This window comes from Stomoxys calcitrans, chromosome 3 (assembly GCF_963082655.1).
Source record: "Stomoxys calcitrans chromosome 3, idStoCalc2.1, whole genome shotgun sequence".
Classification (NCBI taxonomy): domain Eukaryota; kingdom Metazoa; phylum Arthropoda; class Insecta; order Diptera; family Muscidae; genus Stomoxys; species Stomoxys calcitrans.
Window position 1 is genome coordinate 96,953,506 of NC_081554.1, and position 22,927 is coordinate 96,976,432.

At 43.2% G+C, this 22,927-nt stretch overlaps 1 protein-coding gene across 1 annotated transcript in view; it reads left to right on the plus strand.

Annotated features, from left to right (window-relative positions):
• Positions 1-22,927, plus strand: part of LOC106089161 (centrosomal protein of 97 kDa) — a 28,751-nt gene that overhangs the window by 3,290 nt on the left and 2,534 nt on the right. Inside the window, exons 4-11 of the mRNA XM_059364631.1 lie at positions 12,215-12,411; positions 12,469-12,552; positions 12,627-12,901; positions 12,999-13,076; positions 13,142-13,324; positions 16,051-16,227; positions 16,374-16,674; positions 16,734-16,904. Coding sequence (XP_059220614.1) covers positions 12,215-12,411; positions 12,469-12,552; positions 12,627-12,901; positions 12,999-13,076; positions 13,142-13,324; positions 16,051-16,227; positions 16,374-16,674; positions 16,734-16,904 — 1,466 coding nt within the window. The remainder of the gene's footprint in view (positions 1-12,214; positions 12,412-12,468; positions 12,553-12,626; positions 12,902-12,998; positions 13,077-13,141; positions 13,325-16,050; positions 16,228-16,373; positions 16,675-16,733; positions 16,905-22,927) is intronic.

Below are 22,927 nucleotides of genomic sequence, written 5' to 3' on the forward strand. Positions count from 1 at the left end.
CTACTTATCCGCAGGAGGTGGGAAGGAGCTGAATGAGGTGGAAGGAGCTGAATGAGGTGGGAAGGAGCTTTAGTCGATGGATAAACGATTCCGATCATCAAGTATCCGAAAATACTTGGTGTCACATTTAACACCAAGGTCAGAAATAGAAACAAGGTCCTCAAGTCACTTGCCGGCGGCACTTGGGATGCTGACAAAGAAATCTTGTTGACCACGTACAAAGCAATTTGCCGGTCAGTAGTAAGTTATGCAGTGTCAGTGTAGTCTTGTCAGTTATGTGATTCGCAATGGAATAATATCCAGTTCTGTCAGAATGCCGCTCTTCAAAATACGACGGGCGGTCTCCTCAGTTTCCACGTGGACCACCTTCATCCGGAGACAAACTTCATGCTGTCTAAAGCTGGCATTAGACGAAAAGACATGTCATATGTAATTTCAAAAACAGCAACTATGAAAGTTGTACACATCGTGCAACTATGCATCGTGCACAAATATGCAACTATTTCGAATAAATTGAGCTTTTCTTTCATCGAACTTTTATGTAGATACATGTCTGTAAAGAACGTACAATACATATGAGAATACATGTCGATAAGAGCGCACTCTATTCGTATTCTAGGTACATAGACAAATCTTATAAATCCAAAAAGTGACAACTCATATGACATGTCTTGTCGTCTAAAGCAATTCCTTCTGGGCTGTTTTCGCAGAGGCCATCTAAATCATAACCTTATGGATAGGTATCCACCGCCCAAAAGGCTCAAGATGGATCTTTTTCTTCATGAGAGAACCTCTAGATCAAGCGGCATATCAAGCAAGTCTTCAAAACATTCATGTAGAACCAGAGTAGTACTGGTTCAACTGCCATCCGGCAGATGCAGCCGCTTTAACTCCTACTGAGCTAGAATTGATGCCAACGTTCAGGATGTATGTTCCAATTGTAACCTGGGATCCCAATCCCAGCCAGACCCACTCGACTCAGCCCCAAATCTCTCTGGACACACCCCAACCTAGTCGCAGAGTTCCAGACCTGGATATTCAGCAGAATCAAGCAGACGAAATATAGAACAACACGTCACACTGTTACAACAAAAACAACTGCACACGTTCTGCTCCGCTGCGACTGCTTTGACATTGTGCCAAACTTATTTCCTTTGCATATTAATAAAACTTTCACTAAAGTGCTACATTGAGAACGGTTGTTGTTGTTGTTGTAGCAGTTTATTGTATTCTATCTTTCGTCTGCTTGATTCTGTTGAGTGTCAAGACCCAGGAACTCCTCGACTAAGATGGGGTGCGTCCACAGGGATCTGGGTCTGGCCGGCAGTTAAACAGGTGACGTGTATCGTGCGGTCCCTGGTTACAATCGGGACATACATCTTGCACGTCGGCATCAATCCTAGCTCTGTGGTTTGCAGGGGGAGGTCGATTTCTTCGGGTGCAATGGGTGGAGGTCGTTCTCCAAGGACTACATTCACCCGGTAGCCAATTACCGCGTCTGCTACCGTGTCTGCATGAATGTTGTTCGGACCCGCTTGATATGCCGCTTGATCTAGAGGTTCTCTCTTGTAGCGCTGAACCTCACGCTCTAGATCGTGTAGATCTACCTTAAGGCTTCTGAGCGGTGGGTATCTATCCACAAGATGATGATTTGGATGGTTCCTGCGATAGCAGCCCAAAAGGTATTGCTTAGACAGCATGTAGTTATGTCTTCGCACTGGTAGGATCTTTGTCTCCTGATGGAGGTGGTCCACATGAGAACTGAGGAGACAGCCCGTCGCAGTTCGGAGGGCGGCATTCTGACAGATCTGAATATTATTCCACTGCGTGTCACAAAGTTGACGTGACCACACTGGCGCTGCATAACACACAGACCGGCCAATTGCTTTGTACGTTTCTTTGTCTGCACCCCAAGTGCTGCCACCGAGTGTCTTGAGGACCTAGACTTTTGACTTTATTGCAGATTGCTGTTGCATGTGGGGAGAAAGTGTAGGAGCTGTCAAATGTGACGCCAAGTATTTTGGGACACTTGATGGTCGGAATCATTTCTCCATCGACCATCACAGTCAGCTCAGTATTCACCTCACGCGTATTTGTAGTGAACAGTGTGGCTGAACACAGATGGCGGATATCTTCAGATTTCTTGCAGCGAAATATGAGGCAAGATCGTTGAGGTAGACGTTCAACCTATCGCAGATGTCATCAATGGGTGGGGGGCCTGATGCCATGATCGTACAATCGTCCGCATATGATACGATCTCTATGCCGTCTGGAGGGGGTGGGATGGAGGATAGGTAGAGGTTAAACAGAGCCGGAGATATCACCCCGCCTTGGGGAACTCCCTGTTTCACTCTACGGTGTTTCGACTTCTTATCCCTAAATTCCACAAATGACTGGCGGCCACACAGATAATTCGCGACCCATCGTTTCAGGCCTGGCTGGAGGGACGTGTTGGCGATGTCCTCAAATAATTCGATAGGTCCAGTGCCACGAGGACCGTCCTATCACATGGCCTGGGTTGATTGAAGCCACGGCTAATGTGTGTGGTGATGGCATGCAAAGCTGTTGTTGTGCTGTGCTGTCTCCGAAATCCATGTTGATACTCGGCGAATGGAAATTCTCCTACGAGGCTCGGGAGAAGTAATGCCTCAAGCGTCTTTGCCACTGGTGAGAGAAGGGAGATCGGTCTGTACGACTCCCCAAAATCGGGTCTTTTCCAGGCTTCAGTAGCGGGATCACTCTGCCCATTTTCCAGACATCGGGAACTATAAGAGTGTTCAATGACAGGTTAAGGACAGTGGTTAGGTACTCAACTCCAGGTGAATCCAGATTCTTCAGCATCAATGTAGAGATTCCGTCGGGGCCCAACGCCTTGGAAGATTTGGCGCCACGGAAGACATTCGTAACTTCGCCCACGGTAAATTGTGATGGCTGTTCATCGGCTCGAAGACCACGAATACGGCGAATGGCTCTCCTCCTTGCCCTGTCTCTCTCGGGATGCACAATAAATTGACGGTTGAACAACCTGGCGCATCTCTTCGGATCAGTCACGGTTATCTCGCCAAAAGGGACTGAGGTCCTGTCGTCCCGTCTACCGGGGTTCGAGAGAGACTTAACAGTGGCCCACAGTTTGCCTGCACCGGTGCCTAAGTTACATTGCTCCAAGTGTTCCAGCCACAAATTCCGCTTATTTTCGTTGACTACCCTGTTTATTTAGCGGGGTCCGTAGCACGAATCCCATCACGCTCGTCTGCGAGTACCACTGCTTGCGTCGGGAAATTGGGTCGCACTTGTGGTATTCGACCGGCTGGTATAAAGCGAGCGGCTGTGCTGCGTTGATGATGTCTCGGCCACAAGCACATCAGAGGGGGGTGGCAGTTCACTGAAACGGCGATTGGTATACTCTCTGAAGCCAGTCCAATCGGCCTTCTTATAATTGATGAACGTCCGGCGCTCAGAGGTTATGAAGTCGGGTGGTCGGTCGATGGTGAGAATTAAGGGGGGGTGGTCTGACCCCAAAGAGATGACGGCTTGCCAGGAGACGTCACTCAGGAGATCAGGGGGGGCTCCTCGTAATCCTAGTGGGGGCATCCTCATTCACCGTGCAAAACGTGGAGCTATCTATCTGCTCTGCCAAAGCTATGCCACGCAGGTCGTTGCCTAGGGGAGAACCAGACGATTATGGCCAGATAGCAACCCACTTATGTCGGGGTTGTAAGCCTGGCCATTAATCGGGACACAGCTACCAACCGGCGGTATATACACGTTGTATATCTCTATCTCGGCAGTACCAGACCTGACTGCTACCCCCATACATTCCATGTATGGGTCACTAGCGTCAAGCGCAGGCGAGATAGGTCTATACTGCACGGAATGGTGTATAACGAAGGCCAATCCCCCACCTCCATTCCTTGAGCGATCCTTACGTAGCACATTGTAACCGTGACAACTGTGCAAGCTGCAGGTGTTGGTCAGCTTTGTCTCCTGGATCGCTGCGACCGATATGCTCTTCCGACTCATAAAATCTACGATCTCATCGATCTTGCCACGTAGTCCGTTGCAGTTTAACTGCAAGAACGATACACTTCCCGGCACTGGCTTGGCAATAGTAGGGCTAGGGTGCTGTCGTTGCATAAATTGCCGTACGGGAGAGGTCGGGGGGGTCACATAGTCCGACGACGAGGATGCCGAAGGCGACGACGGCGACGCTTGTGGCCCACTGCTGGCTATGTTCGCACAGCACCTTGCGACATAGCCAGTATGACTATACTTCCGTAGTGAAGTTAGGCCAGAGGAAGAACGGAAATGTACCCATTCCATGCACCGGTTACACCTCACCGACACCGACCGATGATGAAGGCGGTTCTGGCAAACGGAACAGAACCAGGGTCCGGGGTTCTTTTCAATCCCGGCACGGACCAGAAGCGTGCGGAGAAGGCACCACAGGATGTGCCTCTCCCATGACGAAAAAAGACGAACACGTACACTGAGGCGGCAGCCCTTGCCGATGAGGATTCCTTCGGGTCAATCCGGTGCGTACAACCGGCTGCTATGGGATTGGAACGGTGAAAAGTGGAAGTAATGGACCCGTAGGACCTTCTCGTTGTTCAAGAACCCAAATATCCATGTTGTTGTAAACACATTTTCACATGGAGGTGGCGATCCTCGTCAAGCTTCAATAGGTGAGCAATCTCATTCCGGTCCAAAGGGCCGATCGCCGCGGGAATAGGGTGGTTATTTAAAGGCGCCAATAACTCGCCTTGTCAAATCAAGCATCATAGGCACTTAGTATTGATCCAATAGCCGGTGTCGCTCGGCCTCTCACTGCAGCTACTCCGCATGGAGCATTCCACTATCCGTAACCTGTGGACTCGCTCTTAATTTATCGTCCTAAAAGAAATTCTCTTCGGAAATCTCTGAGATATTACTAATCATAAAGGTATGAGCATTAAAAATATTATAAATCCAAAATCCAGAATTTGAAATTAACTCGGTGTGCATTGATCGCCACCATCCTCGCGTATTAGCTGGCACACTGCCAAAACAAAAATCAAAAACCTTAAGGCACAAAAACCGATGAGATTGTAACACGCATGGGATAACTATAGGCAACACAAGGCTTGGAACTTTGAGCTCCGATTTGTGTGGTGTTCATCGTCGTCATCATGGGAAGCTCAGCTAGAGCTACCAGGCGAGCTCGTCTTCAACTACGGAGTAGCTGTAACTGCAGTCGTGGACAATTGGCAATATCGTATCGTGAAACTCTCCGAGAGTCTGGGGACACCAGCTCTTTCTTAAATACTGAACACCTTTGATATTCGGTATGACATGGCGAGTTTTAAATAACCAATAGTCATAATGTTATCGTGGCGTTCGGCAGAGTATCGCTGCCTTCACCTACAAATTTGTGGTTTCAGCAATAACAACAACAACATGAGATTGTAGCTAAGCTGAGGCGCCGGTAGCCAACCTCACCGTCGGAAGTCATCATAACTGTAGTTTGCTATACCCGAACACAGAAAGCCTATTGTTTTAAATATTAGGTTCCCGAATTAGAAGTACATATACACTTAGGTTTTAATACAATTAAAAGGAGTTCGTTTTATTCAGCCATGTAGTGATGCGATTAATCTGTACTGGTCCGAGTTTCCTCGCTCGGAGCTATCTTTACTTCGAGAGTCAGACATGGCAGAATCGAAAACCAATTCTTAACTTGCATTCTTTGCTTAAAACAGCGTTAAAAGTTCTTGCCTTCTGGATAAGTTCGCCGCTCTCAACTTCGTAATGTGCTTCAGATGGTCCGATTGAAGTCCTTCAGTTGGTATCCATGGTGTTGCCACAAGTTTTCTGTTGTAGAAATACTCCAATCGATATTTACTTGTTTAGTTATTATTATAATTAAGTATGCTTTTCCTATACATATATTATTTTAATCAAGTACGTTTTGTTTTCCTTGCATTGGTGTATAGAAATATTTTTCAGTTTTTTTTTTTTAGTCAGTCTCAAAAATAACCCACCTTTGAATTCTGTTCGTTTAATAAATCTTCAAATTAATTTTTACTAAAATAAATTTGTCAATCCCGTGAATTCTTAATTACAAGAGGTTATGGGCGAAATCAAGGAAGTTCATGGAATTCCCCAGTTTAACGGCCAGGGATTTGATGATTGGCAATTTAGAGTGAAAATTCATTTGGACTCTCTGGATCTGTTGGAAGTTCTCACCGGCGACCCTCCAGATGATGCAACTAAAAAAGTTGAGTTCAAGAAAAAGGACAAAAAGGCAATGGACAGAATAGTGAGTTTCCTACATGCGGATTGCATTAGTTTTGTGCGTGACAAAGAAACAACAAAGGCTATGTGGCAAAGCCTTCAATCTGTTTTCGCGAAGAAGTCTGTAACGAATCAAGTTCTAATCAGAAAACAATTGGCCAAGATGAAAATGAATGATGGAGACTCAATTGTAAGTCATGTAATGGCATTTGAAAATTTAATACGAAAGCTGAAATTGTCCGGAGCTTGTGTGGAAGAAAGTGACGTTTTAGCACAACTGTTCTTGACGTTGCCCGATAAATATGACCCCCTGGTTACAGCTATGCAAAATATGGAAAATGGGCAATTGACATTTAACATCGTGAAAGAGAGACTCATTTCTGAAGAAGCAAACTTCTTGGATCGTGATCAAGCTAATGTGGAAGAAAAAGCTGCGTTTTCAAGTAAGAAGAATGCTTTTCGAAAAGCCAAACCCCGATTTAATGGAAAATGTTTTAAATGCGACAAGTTTGGGCATAAATCTAAAGACTGTTGGCAAAGAGAAGCACGATCTGCAAAGACAAATACGAAAGCAGTCGCGTTTATGGCGTACAGGAATAGAACCAGAGCAGAGAAAGCTGAAATTGTCTTTAAATTGGATTCTGGTGCGAGTGACCATCTAGCAAAAGATAAAGATATTTTTAGCACAATGTCTAGCCTGGATAATCCAGTTGAAATTAATGTTGCCAAGGACAATGAGTCAATTGTAGCTAAGAATGTTGGTGTTGTGCAAGGTGTGAGTAACAAGGGCATAGATATAACAATGAAAGATGTACTTTATGCCCCAACATTGAGAGATAATTTGCTGTCGGTGAGGAAGTTGACTAAGGCCGGACTTAAGGTAAATTTTGTTAAGAATAAGGCTATGATTCTTAAAGATGGCGAAGAAATAGCATCGGCATACTTGCGTGGCAATCTTTATGAATTAACCTTAACCCACAAAGAAAATGGTGCTTTCATTTGTCATCAAAACAATTTCGAAATTTGGCATAAAAGGCTTGGACATATCGGAACATCAGGTATGAAAAACGTATTACAACAAAATTTGATAAAGGAAAACATAAAGCCAAACGTTTTGGGGTTCTGTGATATATGTACTGAGGCAAAACAGTGTCGTGAACCTTTTGATGGAACTAGGTCTAGATCAACAAGATTACTTGAAAGGATACATTCTGACGTATGTGGGCCAATAACTCCTGTGGCCTGGGATGGTTCCAAATATTTTGTTTCATTCATAGATGACTACAGCCATTTTGCTATGATTTTCTGCATAAAGAAAAAATCAGAAGTCTTTCAGAAATTCAAAGAATATGAGGCCATGGTGACGACAATGTTCCCTAATGTGAAGATATCAAATCTTACAATAGACCAAGGTACCGAATATTTGTCTAAAGCACAGCTAGAATGGTACAAATCAAAAGGAATACAAGTTAAACCCACCATTGCATACACACCGCAGCAGAATGGAGTATCTGAGAGGTTCAATAGAACCGTCACAGAAAAGATAAGAGCCATGATATTGGACAGTGGAGTTCCTAAATTTCTTTGGAACGAAGCAGCTCTTGCCGCCGTGTATGTTATAAACAGAATACCAACAAGGGCTTTAAATGAAATGGTAACACCGGCAGAAAAGTGGTTTGGGAATAAGCCAAATTATGATAAATTAAGAATCTTTGGTACAAAAGCATTTGCTTGGATACCAGATAAATGCCGAAAGAAATTGGATTCGAAAAGCAAGAAAACAATTTTTATTGGCTACGCTCCAAATGGATACAGGCTGTGGGATATGCAAGCAAGAAAGGTAATACTGGCTCGAGATGTTAAATTCGACGAAAATTGTTTCCCGTACAAAGGTCTCGTTAATGAATCAAGTGAACCCAAAATAATTTGGAGCATCCACGAGCAAGAGGGGGAAGACGGTAATGATGCTGTGTCTGCTGAAGAGAATAGTGCAAACAACAAAGCGGAATCTGAAGAACCAATTGCACAAATGAATGAACAGAATGAAGTAACGTCTGATGAAGATGATAGCCAAAATTCAGCTGAAGAAAACGACCCGGATATAGGAAAAAGACGCAGCCTAAGAATTAAACAATTTCCAATGAAATTTATGGACTATATAACTGGACATGAGGCGAATGTGGTTCAAAATAATATACCCTAGCTGGATGCATATACCGATAGCTGGATGCAGGCTGTTAATGACGAATTGAATTCTATGAAGAAAAATCATGTCTGGGATTTGGTTAAGCCTCCAGTAGGTGCAAAAATCTTGAAGACAAAATGGGTCTTTAAACTTAAGGAAGACTGTAATGGGAATCTTACAAAATATAAGGCAAGATTAGTTGCGAAAGGCTTTCTCCAGAAACATGGCATTGACTACTGGGAAACCTATGCCCCCGTTGCTAAGCTAACAACTGTGAGAATTGCATTAGCCATTGGTGTTCGTCACGGTTATCACTTTCACCAACTAGATGTAAAAACAGCTTTTTTACATGGAGATTTAAAGGAGGATATATACATAGAAATTCCCCACGGCGTCAAAGCAGACCCTGGTCTGGTGTGCAAATTGGAAAAATCTTTGTATGGCCTGAAGCAAGCTCCTAAATGCTGGAATGAGAAATTTAACGTGTTTCTTCAATCACTAGGATTTTCAAGATCCAGGCACGATTATTGCCTGTATTTTAAAATGGATACCGATAAAGCCAGTGTTCTTATTCTTATACTATATGTTGACGATGTATTGGTGGTTGGAAATAATATCAATCGAATAATGGACTTAAAAACTCAACTATCAAAACATTTTGAAATGTCAGATTGCGGTCCTTTAAAACATTTTCTAGGTATGAATATGGATTTATGTAATGGAGAATTAAGCATATCGCAAGAAGCAAGCATTTCCAAAATCCTGAATAAGTTTGGGATGACAGAATGTAATCCTGTAAAGTCTCCCATGGAGAAAGGCTTGCAATTGCAAAAAGGTGAATCTCCAACAAACCCGAATCTACCCTATCGGCAACTTTTAGGGAGTTTAATATATATTATGGTATGCTCTAGACCTGACATTTGTTACCATGTTGGATATTTAGGTCGATTTCAAGAAAACCCAAATGAAATTCACTGGCAACATCTTAAGCGTGTACTGAGATATTTAAAAGGTACAATGAAGATGAAACTGAATTTTAGAAACTACTCTGATGAACCAGTAATTGGATATGCCGACGCTGATTGGGCCACAGATTTGTCAGACAGAAAATCTGTTAGTGGATACATGTTCAAGGTCTATGGATGTACAGTATCATGGTGCAGCAAGAAGCAAGAAACAGTGGCAACTTCTTCTTCCGAGGCAGAGTACATAGCTCTAAGCATGGCTAGTACAGAAGCTTTGTGGATACGAGGTGTATTAGAAGATTTAAGGGAAATTAGCGGATATGCAGTAAAAATTTTTGAGGATAATAAAGGCTGCATTGGAATGTCTAACAATCTTGAAAGCAAAAGGGCAAAGCATATTGACATCAAGCACCATTTTGTTAGAGACAACATTATGAATGGAAACATAGTGGTCGAACACATAAGATCAGAAAAAACAGTTGGCGGATTTATTTACCAAATCCTTGGATACCAATAAATTTCAGAAGCTACGAGTTGAAGCTGGAATAATCGATTGAGAGGGGGTGTTGTAGAAATACTCCAATCGATATTTACTTGTTTAGTTATTATTATAATCAAGTATGCTTTTCCTATACATATATTATTTTAATCAAGTACGTTTTGTTTTCCTTGCATTGGTGTATAGAAATATTTTTCAGTTTTTTTTTTTTAGTCAGTCAAAAATAACCCACCTTTGAATTCTGTTCGTTTAATAAATCTTCAAATTAATTTTTACTAAAATAAATTTGTCAATCCCGTGAATTCTTAATTACAAGATTTTCCCACCAATTATAACCTTTTGCCTATGAACATTCCAATAAGGAACAGCGGCAAACTTCTCACATATCAATGAATGCTGTCCGATTAAGTTTAAGCTTAATTAAAAGGGACCTCCTTTTTATACCAGAGTCCGAACTGCGTGTCGCAGTGTCGACACCCCTTTGTGGAGAAGTTTTTACATGGTACCCATATGGCCCGGTGTTAATAATCCATCCCTCCATTTGGAAGGCTTTTAATTTTAAGACACAATGAATAGACTCGTTGGAATCATTTTGAAGGGAAACTCTCTCTCTTTGGTGAGGCGGAGGCTATCTAATATTGCTTAGTTTCTATATATTTTTATTATATATTAGCCACTGTGTTACTGTTCAAAAAGAAGTCCCCAAAAATGGTAGCCTTGAAAACTGTCAACTCTGTTGATAAAAAAAGTAATGATGGGACGATCATGTTGGTTTATAGCGCCCAAAGTACCCGATAAAAAAATAAAATATAAATAAAAAAATAACAAAAGCTACTGTTATTTCTATGAAAGTGTCTTGCATATGGCATATGACAGGGCTAGACCCAGAGGTCTCAATGTAAACCCAGAGAAGACCGCAATATGCCTGTTCACGAGGAAGTCGAAGGTGGGCTAATTTGACGCACCACGTTTACTCAATGAAACGATTTCGATATCTGACAAGATCAAATACTTAGGTGTGATCTTGGACAGAAAACTAATTTGGAAGTGTCACATTCAGGAGCGTACTGAGAAGGCTCACAGATGTTGGGCACTATGTAGACAGGCCGGGCCGTTGGCTCGAAATGAGGCCTGAATCCGACGATAGTCCACTGGCTCTACAGGAGCGTGATTAGACCAATACTTACTTACGCCTCAGTAGTTTGATGGACTACTATGGAGAAAAAGTGCAACATAAGGACCTAACAACAAGTTCAGAGAACATGTTGTCTTTCCATAGGCGGAGCGATGAGGACCACGCCCATTAGAGCACTGAAGATTATTTTAGATAATCGACCCAATGACATACAGATTAAGCCACTGCGGCTCTGAGACTTAAGGCGATGGGAGAATGGATTGAGGATGGGAGCAGCTCATGCCATCATGGTATAATCGAGGCGACGACAGGAAACCAGGAAGAAAGGGAAAATGTTTCTAATCGGATACCTGAGATAAACCTTGAGGTCGAGTGCGAGGCACTGCTGCTATCGGCACACTCTTGGATTGACAGAACCCTAGTGTTGCCATCTGGGAGATCATGTTGCACGAATGGATCTGTTAGACTGCTTGACCATAATACGGTCCTACAGGCGGAGATCCGGGCGATCACGGAATACGTGAGGTGGTGTGGTGCTAACGCGAGGTCACAAACAGTCTTGCGGCGTAAGTAGATTAACGCCTTCTGTGAGGATGGCAAAATCCGCGTCGTTTGGGTCCCGGGCCATAACGGAGTAAGGGGGAATGAAAGGGCAGACGGTTTGGCGGTCTGTCAATAAACTTGGTTAACCCGAAGCCTTTCGGGTCAACACAGTCCGAGTTAAGAGCGTGGGCGATGAATGCACATGCGAAAATTCGATTGAAAGCAGAGAACATAACTTGTTCTCATTATTTTCCTCTCTCATTGCATCAGTCAGCCTTAAAAGCTGCGATGTCCTATTGAAGCCTTAGCGGAAGGCATATATAGAATGTATTTATCAAAATTTCGACTGGACAGTCAGGTTTTTGTATGAAAAACTAAAAAATTATCAAAATTATTACTGACAGTTTTCTTTGAAGTTATGGGCAACAATTTTTTTAATTAATTTTGATTTAAAACCAATTCGTCCTTTTATTAATTAAATTTTTGATTAAAAATGATATTTTTCAATTATATTTTTAATTGAAAACTTTTCGTCATATTTTTTTCAATATTTGTAATAAATAATAAATAAATGAAATGAAAAAAATTGCATATATTGCATTATTTTTTTTTTTTAGGAACTCTATCTGCATGGAAATCGTTTGACCCATTTGAGACAGTGTGACAAATATTTGCCCCAGTCCTTGGAAATTTTAACGTTGGCTAAGAATAACATAAGCGATCTCAATGAAATATGTACATTGACCCATCTAAATAATTTGAACAGTATAACCATAAGCGAAAACCCATGTGTTTCAATGACTGCTGGGACAGAGTAAGACACATTAAAGTGATTTTAAAAACATTAACATTAAAAACAATTATATTGCAGTGGATTTGATCACAGACCTTTTGTCTTGAATTGGTGTTTAACTCTAAAGGTAATCGATGGATTTGTAGTAGATCCTATTGAAAGGTACTTTCCACAAATAATTTCGAATAATGTCTGGATTACACAGTCTATGCTTATGTTGTTCTTTTTAATTACAGCTTAAAAGCTGAATGGCTTTACAGCCAAGGCCGTGGCCGAAGTTTCCGTTTAGGTGAACAAGCTGCCCTTGCAAAATACCTTAGTTCAGTATGCCCTTTGATAGGAAAAGCCTTGGAAAATGAAAATGAACGTAAACTGCGTTTGATATTAAGCAAGGCCCAACATCACCAACGTCAGCTACAGGAAGAAATCTCAGAAAATTCAAATGCCTCTGTCAACAACTCACCTTCTTCGGGGCGCAAAAAACCAGCAAGCCGAATTCAGTCACCAAGATGTATGTTATGATTATGAGTGTTTTTTTTTTAATTTTCTAATCAAATTAAATTTTATTGGAACTTTTTCGTTCTACACATATGTTTCTCATTTTTTAGTTTCTCGCTTAAGTGGTCGCCAGGGGTCACCAGATTCCATGGTTAATAGCTATCATGGAAACACTACAAATGATCAAGGTAAGATTGTTGTAAGATATGTCCCCAAGCCAAATATAAAACGCCTTTAAACAATTTTTTTGCAGTGGGAAATGTGAATCATATAGGACAAATGACGACATCTTTGATAGAGAATGTCAAAAATTGTGATACGATAATGATGCAAAGCTTGGATAGTAACACGTCTCCAGCTACAAATAATTCAAATTCTAAAATGAATAACTCACAAGAATCTACTCCTCGCACTATAACACCAAATCCATACAACGGTAAATATATATTTCTACAAAACAATATAAACTATCGGGCTTTCCAATAAGGACTTGACAAATTTTTAAATAAAATGCAAACCATTTGAGATATTTCAAAAACTTTCTTATCGGCTTGTAGCACAATCAAAGCATTTATGGAGGGAAATCGACCTCGTTCAAATGGCCACCGCGGGCTTGTTTGCATCTGTCAATACTTTGCATCCAATTTTCGATGACTCGACCATACATTCAGCTGAAAAGGTCGCTATTTCCAAGTTTGTTCAATGTTGGCTCTGAGCTCTTCCAACGTCGTCGGCTTGTTGGAAAAGGTCAATGACTTGACGTAGGCCCAAAGAAAATGTTAAGAGGTGGCCAATTGATTGATACGTGTGCTGTGTGGCTTGTGGCACCGTCGTGTTGTTATTTATTGTGGATGAAGTGTTGATTCGTGAAGCACATGTGGATTTTCACCTGACCAAAGAAACATATTTAGCTTACTGATGAACCTATTAAGTGAAAAATGAGCTTCGTCAATCGAGATGATTTTATTTTGACTTCGCTCTTTAAGAAGCGGTAAACGACTTGCAATTTCGATAGAAAATTTTTAAGATATCCAGATGTTGTTCGTTAGTTTACTTTACCGTGATTGACAGTGACAGTTGGATGATTATTGTAAAAGTGCGTTCACAAATTAAATTCAAAGTTGACAAGTCCCTATTGGAAAACCCTTTGTTAAGATGTTTAAATGGCCGTCCCTGCCGATAGTGGCGTTAGTGAGTTAGAGAAATACCGGTTAACTGATATTTTATATATTCCATTGAATCAATGAAATTTTTTTACAATCGAGGCTGACATTTTTTATTCTAGGATCCTATTTTAACGACAACAAGTTTTGTTTTTTTGTTGTTTGAACCTCTTGACATGAAGATTCATTATATATGTCTCTAAAGCGTTATGCAATGTGCGAATGTCTTAAATTATGATATTTGATACCCAAGCATCCAATAAATCGTTTGATAATATAATTTAAAAATTCATTTCGACGAAGTTCATTTAGTTAATATCCAAGGCTGCGGAGTCGAGTAATTTTGACTCGACTCTGGGAAGATTGTTTAACTCCGAGACCGGAGTCGATTCCGAGCACTTACATTTTTCAATATTTTTTGTTTGCATTTAAAAAAAATTAAAAAATAAATTATTTTTATTTCCCATGTTACTACGCTTTTATAAAAAAAAGTAATTTTCTTAATATTTTATGAAACCAAGAAAAGTGGATATGAATGACTTTGACATAAAACAGAGTGGCTTATCGCCATTCATTTATTTTTTTTAAGTATAGAAACCATCAAATGCAACAGTAACCTAAAACGGCTTCCAGGAATTTCACCAGGGATAAAAAATACAAAAATAAAAAATTGCCAATTTTCGACAAGGCCTTATATGACGGGAACATTTTTTTCTAGTTTCATTCGTCCATTTTACTTCAATCCTTATTTAATTAGGACATCTCTTTTCTAACTCGAGCTAAACAGTTATATTTTCATGGGTATATTTCTATCCCTTCTTCGTTAATGGGTTAAGACAGTCTACCCATATTCGTCCATCCGCTCTACAGATAGCCGGAATCACGATAGCGTTCGAACGAATGAGGCTATCCCCTTAACATATTTTATAGATTCTTCTTATTGATGAAGGTAGATGGCTGTTACAAATGGGTTATTTGGTCCAGACTGGTTTTAGTTTATAATACTAAAAAAATTATAAAATACTTCAAATTTGTTTCGTGCTACGTTTTTGAGTATAGACTTTTCAACTTTTCGAAAATTGAGCTTATTCAAAATTCGGGTCCAAGCTTTTAATGTTTTTGTAGCCTACACTACTACTGTGGCACAAAGTAGAGAGATATACCCGAAAGACTCAGAATCACTTTCTGATCCAATTTAACTATGTCCATCTGTCTGTCTGTCCGTTAGTGTAGGTCGGTTGTTTCTTGATGGATCAGTTGATATTGTAAATGGGTCATATCGATCCTTGTTTTAGTATAGCTGTCATATACACCGAAATCGGATCTTGACTTCTAGAGCCTCTAGAAGGCGCTTTTCGTATCCGATTTGGCGAAAATCTTGTATAAGTTGTTTTGCTGTGACTTCCAACAACTGTGTCAAGTTGGTTAGATATAGTATGCATATAAACCGATCTCCCGATTATACTTTTGAGCCTCTAGAACGCGTAACTCTTTTCCGATTTTGCTGAAATTTTGTACAATGTCTTCTATGACCTCCAATTTACGTTTTAAGTATGGTCTGACTCGGTCCAACCCTTTTATAACTCCCATATTAACCGGCCTCCCGATTTTATTTTTTGAGCCCTTATTGGGCGAAATTTTGCAGCACGACTTCTACTATGGTGTACGCCCGATTGGGTCTGTAACCTGATATAGCTCCAATATCATAGCAATTCTTATCCATTGATTTCCTTAAAAAAAATAACCGTGCAAATGGAGTGCATTTCAAGAAACGATATATCCAAATGAGAAACTAAACACGAACGAAATATCAATAAATAATTTAAATAAAAAACAATTTAAAAATAGCAAAATTGATTACAACAGTCTTGTATAGAAATAAAAACATTTTATTTTTTATTCTACAAAGTTTTTAGAACTTATTTTTTTTTGTTTAAATATTTTTTACTACTTTTTGTAAAGTCTGAAGGTAGATATTAACCAAATTCCATCTTTACAGAACAATCATTCATTAACCAACCTCTTAGTGGAGGTCCTTTAGCTGCTGCATCAAAAATGGTACCTGTACCAGAAACTCTTATGAGTCCCGATGTCTGTCCCGCAGCTGTGGCTCAAAGGGTGACAGTGTCCGCCATAAATAGCCAGATACAGCAAACAAAGACTAGCAAGAACAAAGGTTTGTATTTAGAGCTCTTGCAACATCAATTTTGAATAAAAATATTGAAAAAGTTTTCTTGTTTGGTTAATATGTCAGATTTTTCTCAACGGAGAAAGTTTGAATAAAATGTTCTTTGATTTAATAAATTTCTTCTATGACGACAGATAATCGCCTAAATTCTCCAAAAATGCGAAGTCCTCATTTAAAACGTAACACAACGGAACGTAGCCCCATAATGAGTCCCAGGAAATCAAACAATTCTAATGCTCAGCAACATCATTCAAGTATTAAAATGGTTGCCAACCAACAACATATGGAACAGCAAATAAAATCAAGGCAATTTGTTAGCAATTCTGTCCATGTATCTGCACCAGATGACTGTTCCGGAGGTGGCAGCTCTGACGATGATAGTGATCACATAAATGTCGACAAACTGAAGACAATACGCAATAAAGCTGCTCAGAGGTATATAGCATGGCTCTTAAAATACATAATTAAATTTAAAGCTTTATCGTGCCTTTTAGATGTCAGCAACTCAAGCAGAACATGGACAATTCGAATATGCTGAGCTGTAGTCATGATACTGAATCGTCTGCCGTAGTAATACAAAAAATATGGCGTGGTTATCGCACTCGCAAAAAAACCAAGGATATTGCCGAAAAATTGCTAAAACGACGAACACATGAATATATCGAGTAAGTCTTTGAAAAAAATCTTTCATAAAACCATATAGTACATGTCCAAATATTTAACACGAGATATCGCATGGAAAATACGGAAAATGAAAATCCAAAATTATATAGGGTTTTTCTCGTTTATATGTATAAAACGTTCTGAACTTTTATTAAAAAAGGGCACTTTCGGAAGTTGATTGAACTCCGAAACGCCAACGTAAGTCAAATCTGCTATACCTAAGAGGCACAGTTATCTATTCACAGAAAATATGCATTGGCTAGGTCACTTTGTAAGAATGGATGAAGAAGCTCCAGCAAAGAAATCTTTCGAAGGCAAAGACGGTGGTACACGCAAACCGGGAAGACCAAAAGCCGACGTGCAAGATGTATGTCCCGATTGTAACCAGGGACCGAACGATACACGTCACCTGTTTAACTGTCCGACCAGACCCACTCGACTCAGACCCAGATCCCTGTGGACGCACCCCATCTTAGTCGCAGAGTTCCTGGGTCTTGACACTCAACAGAATCAAGCAGATGGAAGATAGAACACAATAAACTGCTACAACAACAACAACCAAAAGCCCGATGGATGGATGGATCAAGTGGTGGAAGACACCTCGAAACTTGGTGTCAGAGATTTTAATATGAGCGCGGAAGATCGAGGCGCTTGGAACGCTATTCTACGTTCGGCTAGTGGAACAAATGTTCTGTCATATCCAATTAAAGTAAAGTAATAACTCGCCCTGTCATATCGGGCATCATAGGCGCTCAGTATTTGAGCAAGATCCGTGGCCGCTTGGACTCTCCGCTTGATACCGTTGATTGTCCGCAACCTGTGCACGCCCAGTAGCTCGCAGCTAAGCTTCTCGTGACAGCAATGAACACTACACAGATCGGACCCCAATGTTCCGGTCTGTGTTGTGGTCACAGCTATCCCGTACCGGGTCGTGTTCCTTGTCATGACGAGAAGCGCAATTGAAAGCTACCGAGCGCGTCCACAGGTTCCAGATAACGGAATGCTGTTTATACGAAGTAGCTGCAACTGCAGTCTTGAACAATCAGCAGTATCGGCCGGCTCCAGCCCTTGCTTATATACTGAGTGCCTATGATACTCGATATGACAAGGCAAATTATTGGTTGTTGTTGTTGTAGCAGTTTATTGTGTACTATCTTTCGTCTGCTTGATTCTGTTGAGTGTCAAGACCCAGGAACTCCGCGACTAAGATGGGGTGCGTCCACAGGGATCTGGGTCTGAGTCGAGTGGGTCTGGCCGGGCAGTTAAACAGGTGACGTGTATCGTGCGGTCCCTGGTTACAATCGGGACATACATCTTGCACGTCGGCATCAATCCTAGCTCTTTGGGAATTGAGGCGGCTGCATCTGCCGGAACGTAATTGAGCCAGAACCACTCTGGTTTGCCGGGGGAGGTCGATTTCTTCGGGTGCAATGGGTGGCGGTCGTTCTCCAAGGACTACATTCCCCCGTTACCAATTAACGCGTCTGCTACCGTGTCTGCATGAATGTTGTTCAGACCCGCTTGATATGCCGCTTGATCTAGAGGTTCTCTCTTGTAGCGCTGGACCTCGCGCTCTAGATCGTGTAGATCAACCTTAAGGGTTCTGGGCGGTGGGTATCTATCCACAAGATGATGATTTGGATGATTTCTGCGATAACAGCCCAAAAGGTATTGCTTAGACAGCATGTAGTTATGTCTTCGCACTGGTAGGATCTTTGTCTCCTGATGGAGGTGGTCCACATGAGAACTAAGGAGACAGCCCGTCGCAGTTCGGAGGGCGGCATTCTGACAGATCTGAATATTATTCCACTGCGTGTCACAAAGCTGACGTGACCACACTGGCGCTGCATAACTTACCACAGACCGGCCAATTGCTTTGTACGTGGTCAACAAGGTTTCTTTGTCTGCACCCCAATTGCTGCCAGCGAGTGACTTGAGGACCTTGTTTCTACTTTTGACTTTATTGCAGATTGCTGTGGCATGTGGGGAGAAAGTGTAGGAGCTGTCAAATGTGACGCCAAGTATTTTGGGACACTTGATGGTCGGAATCAATTCTCCATCGACCATCACAGTCAGCTCAGAATTCACCTCACGCGTATTTGTAGTGAACAGTGTGGCTGAAGATTTGGTGGCGGATATCTTCAGATTTCTTGCAGCGAAATATGAGGCAAGCTCGTTGAGGTAGACGTTCAACCTATCGCAGATGTCATCAATGGGTGGGGGGCCTGATGCCATGATCGTACAGTCATCCGTATATGATACGATCTCTATGCCGTCTGGAGGAGGTGGGATGGAGGATAGGTAGAGGTTAAACAGAGCTGGAGATATCACCCCACCTTGGGGAACTCCCTGTTTCACTCTACGGTGTTTTGACTTCTTATCCCTAAATTCCACAAATGACTGGCGGCCATACAGATAATTCGCGACCCAACGTTTCAGGCCTGGCTGGAGGGACGTGTTGGCGATGTCCTCAAATAATTTGGCATGGCTGACCGTGTCGAATGCCTTCGATAGGTCCAGTGCCACGAGGACCGTCCTATCACATGGCCTGGGTTGATTGAAGCCACGGCAAATGTGTGTGGCGATGGCGTGCAAAGCTGTTGTTGTGCTGTGCTGCCTCCGAAATCCGTGTTGATGCTCGGCGAATGGAAATTCTCCTACGAGGCTCGGGAGGAGTAATGCCTCAAGCGTCTTAGCCACTAGTGAGAGAAGGGAGATCGGTCTGTACGACTCCCCTAAACTCGGGTCTTTACCAGGCTTCAGTAGCGGGATCACTCTGCCCATTTTCCAGACATCGGGAACTATAAGAGTGTTCAATGACAGGTTAAGGACAGTGGTAAGGTACTCAACTCTAGGTAAATCCAGATTCTTCAGCATCAATGTAGAGATTCCGTCGGGGCCCAACGCCTTGGAAGGTTTGGCGCCACGGATGACATTCGTAACTTCGCTCACGGTAAATTGTGATGGCTGTTCATCGGCTCGGAGACCACGAATACGGCGAATGGCTCTCCTCCTTGCCCTGTCTCTATCGGGATGCACAATAAATTGACGGTTGAACAACCTGGCGCATCTCTTCGGATCAGTCACGGTTAACTCGCCAAAAGTGACTGTCGTCCTGTCGTCCCGTCTACCGGGGTTCGAGAGAGACTTAACAGTGGCCCACAATTTGCCTGCACCGGTGCCTAAGTTACATTGCTCCAAGTGTTCCAGCCACAAATTCCGCTTATGTTCGTTGACTACCCTGTTTATTTCCAGATTCAGCTCGCTGATTCTGGGGTTAGCGGGGTCCATAGCACGAATCCCATCACGCTCGTCTGCGAGTACCACTGCTTGCGCCGGGAAATTGGGTCGCACTTGCGGTATTCGACCGGCTGGTATAAAGCGAGCGGCTGCTGCGTTGATGATGTCTCGGAATTTCCTCTCGGCCACAAGCCCATCAGAGGGGGGTGGCAGTTCATTGAAGCGGCGATTGGTATACTCTCTGAAGCCAGTCCAATCGGCCTTCTTATAATTGATGAACGTCCGGCGCTCAGAGGTTATGAAATCGGGTGGTCGGTCGATGGTGAGGATAATGGGGAGGTGGTCTGACCCCAAAGAGATGACGGCTTGCCAGGATACGTCACTCAGGAGATCAGGGGATGCGATTGAGATGTCTGGCGAGCTGCTGCACCTCCTCGTAATCCTAGTGGGGGCATCCTCATTCACCGTGCAAAACGTGGAGCTATCTATCTGCTCTGCCAAAGCTATGCCACGCAGGTCGTTACCTAGGGGAGAATGCCATGACGAGTGATGTGCATTAAAATCCCCCAGAACCAGACGACTATGGCCAGATAGCAACCCACTTATGTCGGGGCTGTAGGCCTGGCCATTAATCGGGACACAGCTACCAACCGGCGGTATATACACGTTATATATCTCTATCTCGGCAGTACCAGACCTGACTGCTACCCCCATACATTCCATGTATGGGTCACTAGCGTCAAGCGCAGGCGAGATAGGTCTATACTGCACGGAATGGGGTATAACGATCTGAATATTATTCCACTGCGTGTCACAAAGCTGACGTGACCACACTGGCGCTGCATAACTTACCACAGACCGGCCAATTGCTTTGTACGTGGTCAACAAGGTTTCTTTGTCTGCACCCCAAGTGCTGCCAGCGAGTGACTTGAGGACCTTGTTTCTACTTTTGACTTTATTGCAGATTGCTGTGGCATGTGGGGAGAAAGTGTAGGAGCTGTCAAATGTGACGCCAAGTATTTTGGGACACTTGATGGTCGGAATCAATTCTCCATCGACCATCACAGTCAGCTCAGAATTCACCTCACGCGTATTTGTAGTGAACAGTGTGGCTGAAGATTTGGTGGCGGATATCTTCAGATTTCTTGCAGCGAAATATGAGGCAAGCTCGTTGAGGTAGACGTTCAACCTATCGCAGATGTCATCAATGGGTGGGGGGCCTGATGCCAAGATCGTACAGTCGTCCGCAAATGATACGATCTCTATGCCGTCTGGAGGGGGTGGGATGGAGGATAGGTAGAGGTTAAACAGAGCCGGAGATATCACCCCGCCTTGGGGAACTCCCTGTTTCGCTCTACGGTGTTTTGACTTCTTATCCCTAAATTCCACAAATGACTGGCGGCCACACAGATTATTCGCGACCCAACGTTTAAGGCCTGGCTGGAGGGACGTGTTGGCGATGTCCTCAAATAATTTGGCATGGCTGACCGTGTCGAATGCCTTCGATAGGTCCAATGCCACGAGGACCGTCCTATCACATGGCCTGGGTTGATTGAAGCCACGGCAAATGTGTGTGGTGATGGCATGCAAAGCTGTTGTTGTGCTGTGCAGTCTCCGAAATCCGTGTTGATGCTCGGCGAATGGAAATTCTCCTACGAGGCTCGGGAGGAGTAATGCCTCAAGCGTCTTAGCCACTGGTGAGAGAAGGGAGATCGGTCTGTACGACTCCCCCAAACTCGGGTCTTTACCAGGCTTCAGTAGCGGGATCACTCTGCCCATTTTCCAGACATCGGGAACTATAAGAGTGTTCAATGACAGGTTAAGGACAGTGGTAAGGTACTCAACTCCAGGTAAATCCAGATTCTTCAGCATCAATGTAGAGATTCCGTCGGGGCCCAACGCCTTGGAAGATTTGGCGCCACGGATGACATTCGTAACTTCGCCCACGGTAAATTGTGATGGCTGTTCATCGGCTCGGAGACCACGAATACGGCGAATGGCTCTCCTCCTTGCCCTGTCTCTCTCGGGATGCACGATAAATTGACGGTTGAACAACCTGGCGCATCTCTTCGGATCAGTCACGGTTAACTCGCCAAAAGTGACTGAGGTCCTGTCGTCCCGTCTACCGGGGTTCGAGAGAGACTTAACAGTGGCCCACAATTTGCCTGCACCGGTGCCTAAGTTACATTGCTCCAAGTGTTCCAGCCACAAATTCCGCTTATGTTCGTTGATTACCCTGTTTATTTCCAGATTCAGCTCGCTGATTCTGGGGTTAGCGGGGTCCATAGCACGAATCCCATCACGCTCGTCTGCGAGTACCACTGCTTGCGCCGGGAAATTGGGTCGCACTTGCGGTATTCGACCGGCTGGTATAAAGCGAGCGGCTGCTGCGTTGATGATGTCTCGGAATTTCCTCTCGGCCACAAGCACATCAGAGGGGGGTGGCAGTTCATTGAAGCGGCGATTGGTATACTCTCTGAAGCCAGTCCAATTGGCCTTCTTGTAGTTGATGAACGTTCGGCGCTCAGAGGTTATGAAGTCGGGTGGTCGGTCGATGGTGAGGATTATGGGGAGGTGGTCTGACCCCAAAGAGATGACGGCTTGCCAGGATACGTCACTCAGGAGATCAGGGGATGCGATTGAGATGTCTGGCGAGCTGCTGCACCTCCTCGTAATCCTAGTGGGGGCATCCTCATTCACCGTGCAAAACGCGGAGCTATCTATCTGCTCTGCCAAAGCTATGCCACGCTGGTCGTTGCCTAGGGGAGAATGCCATGACGAGTGA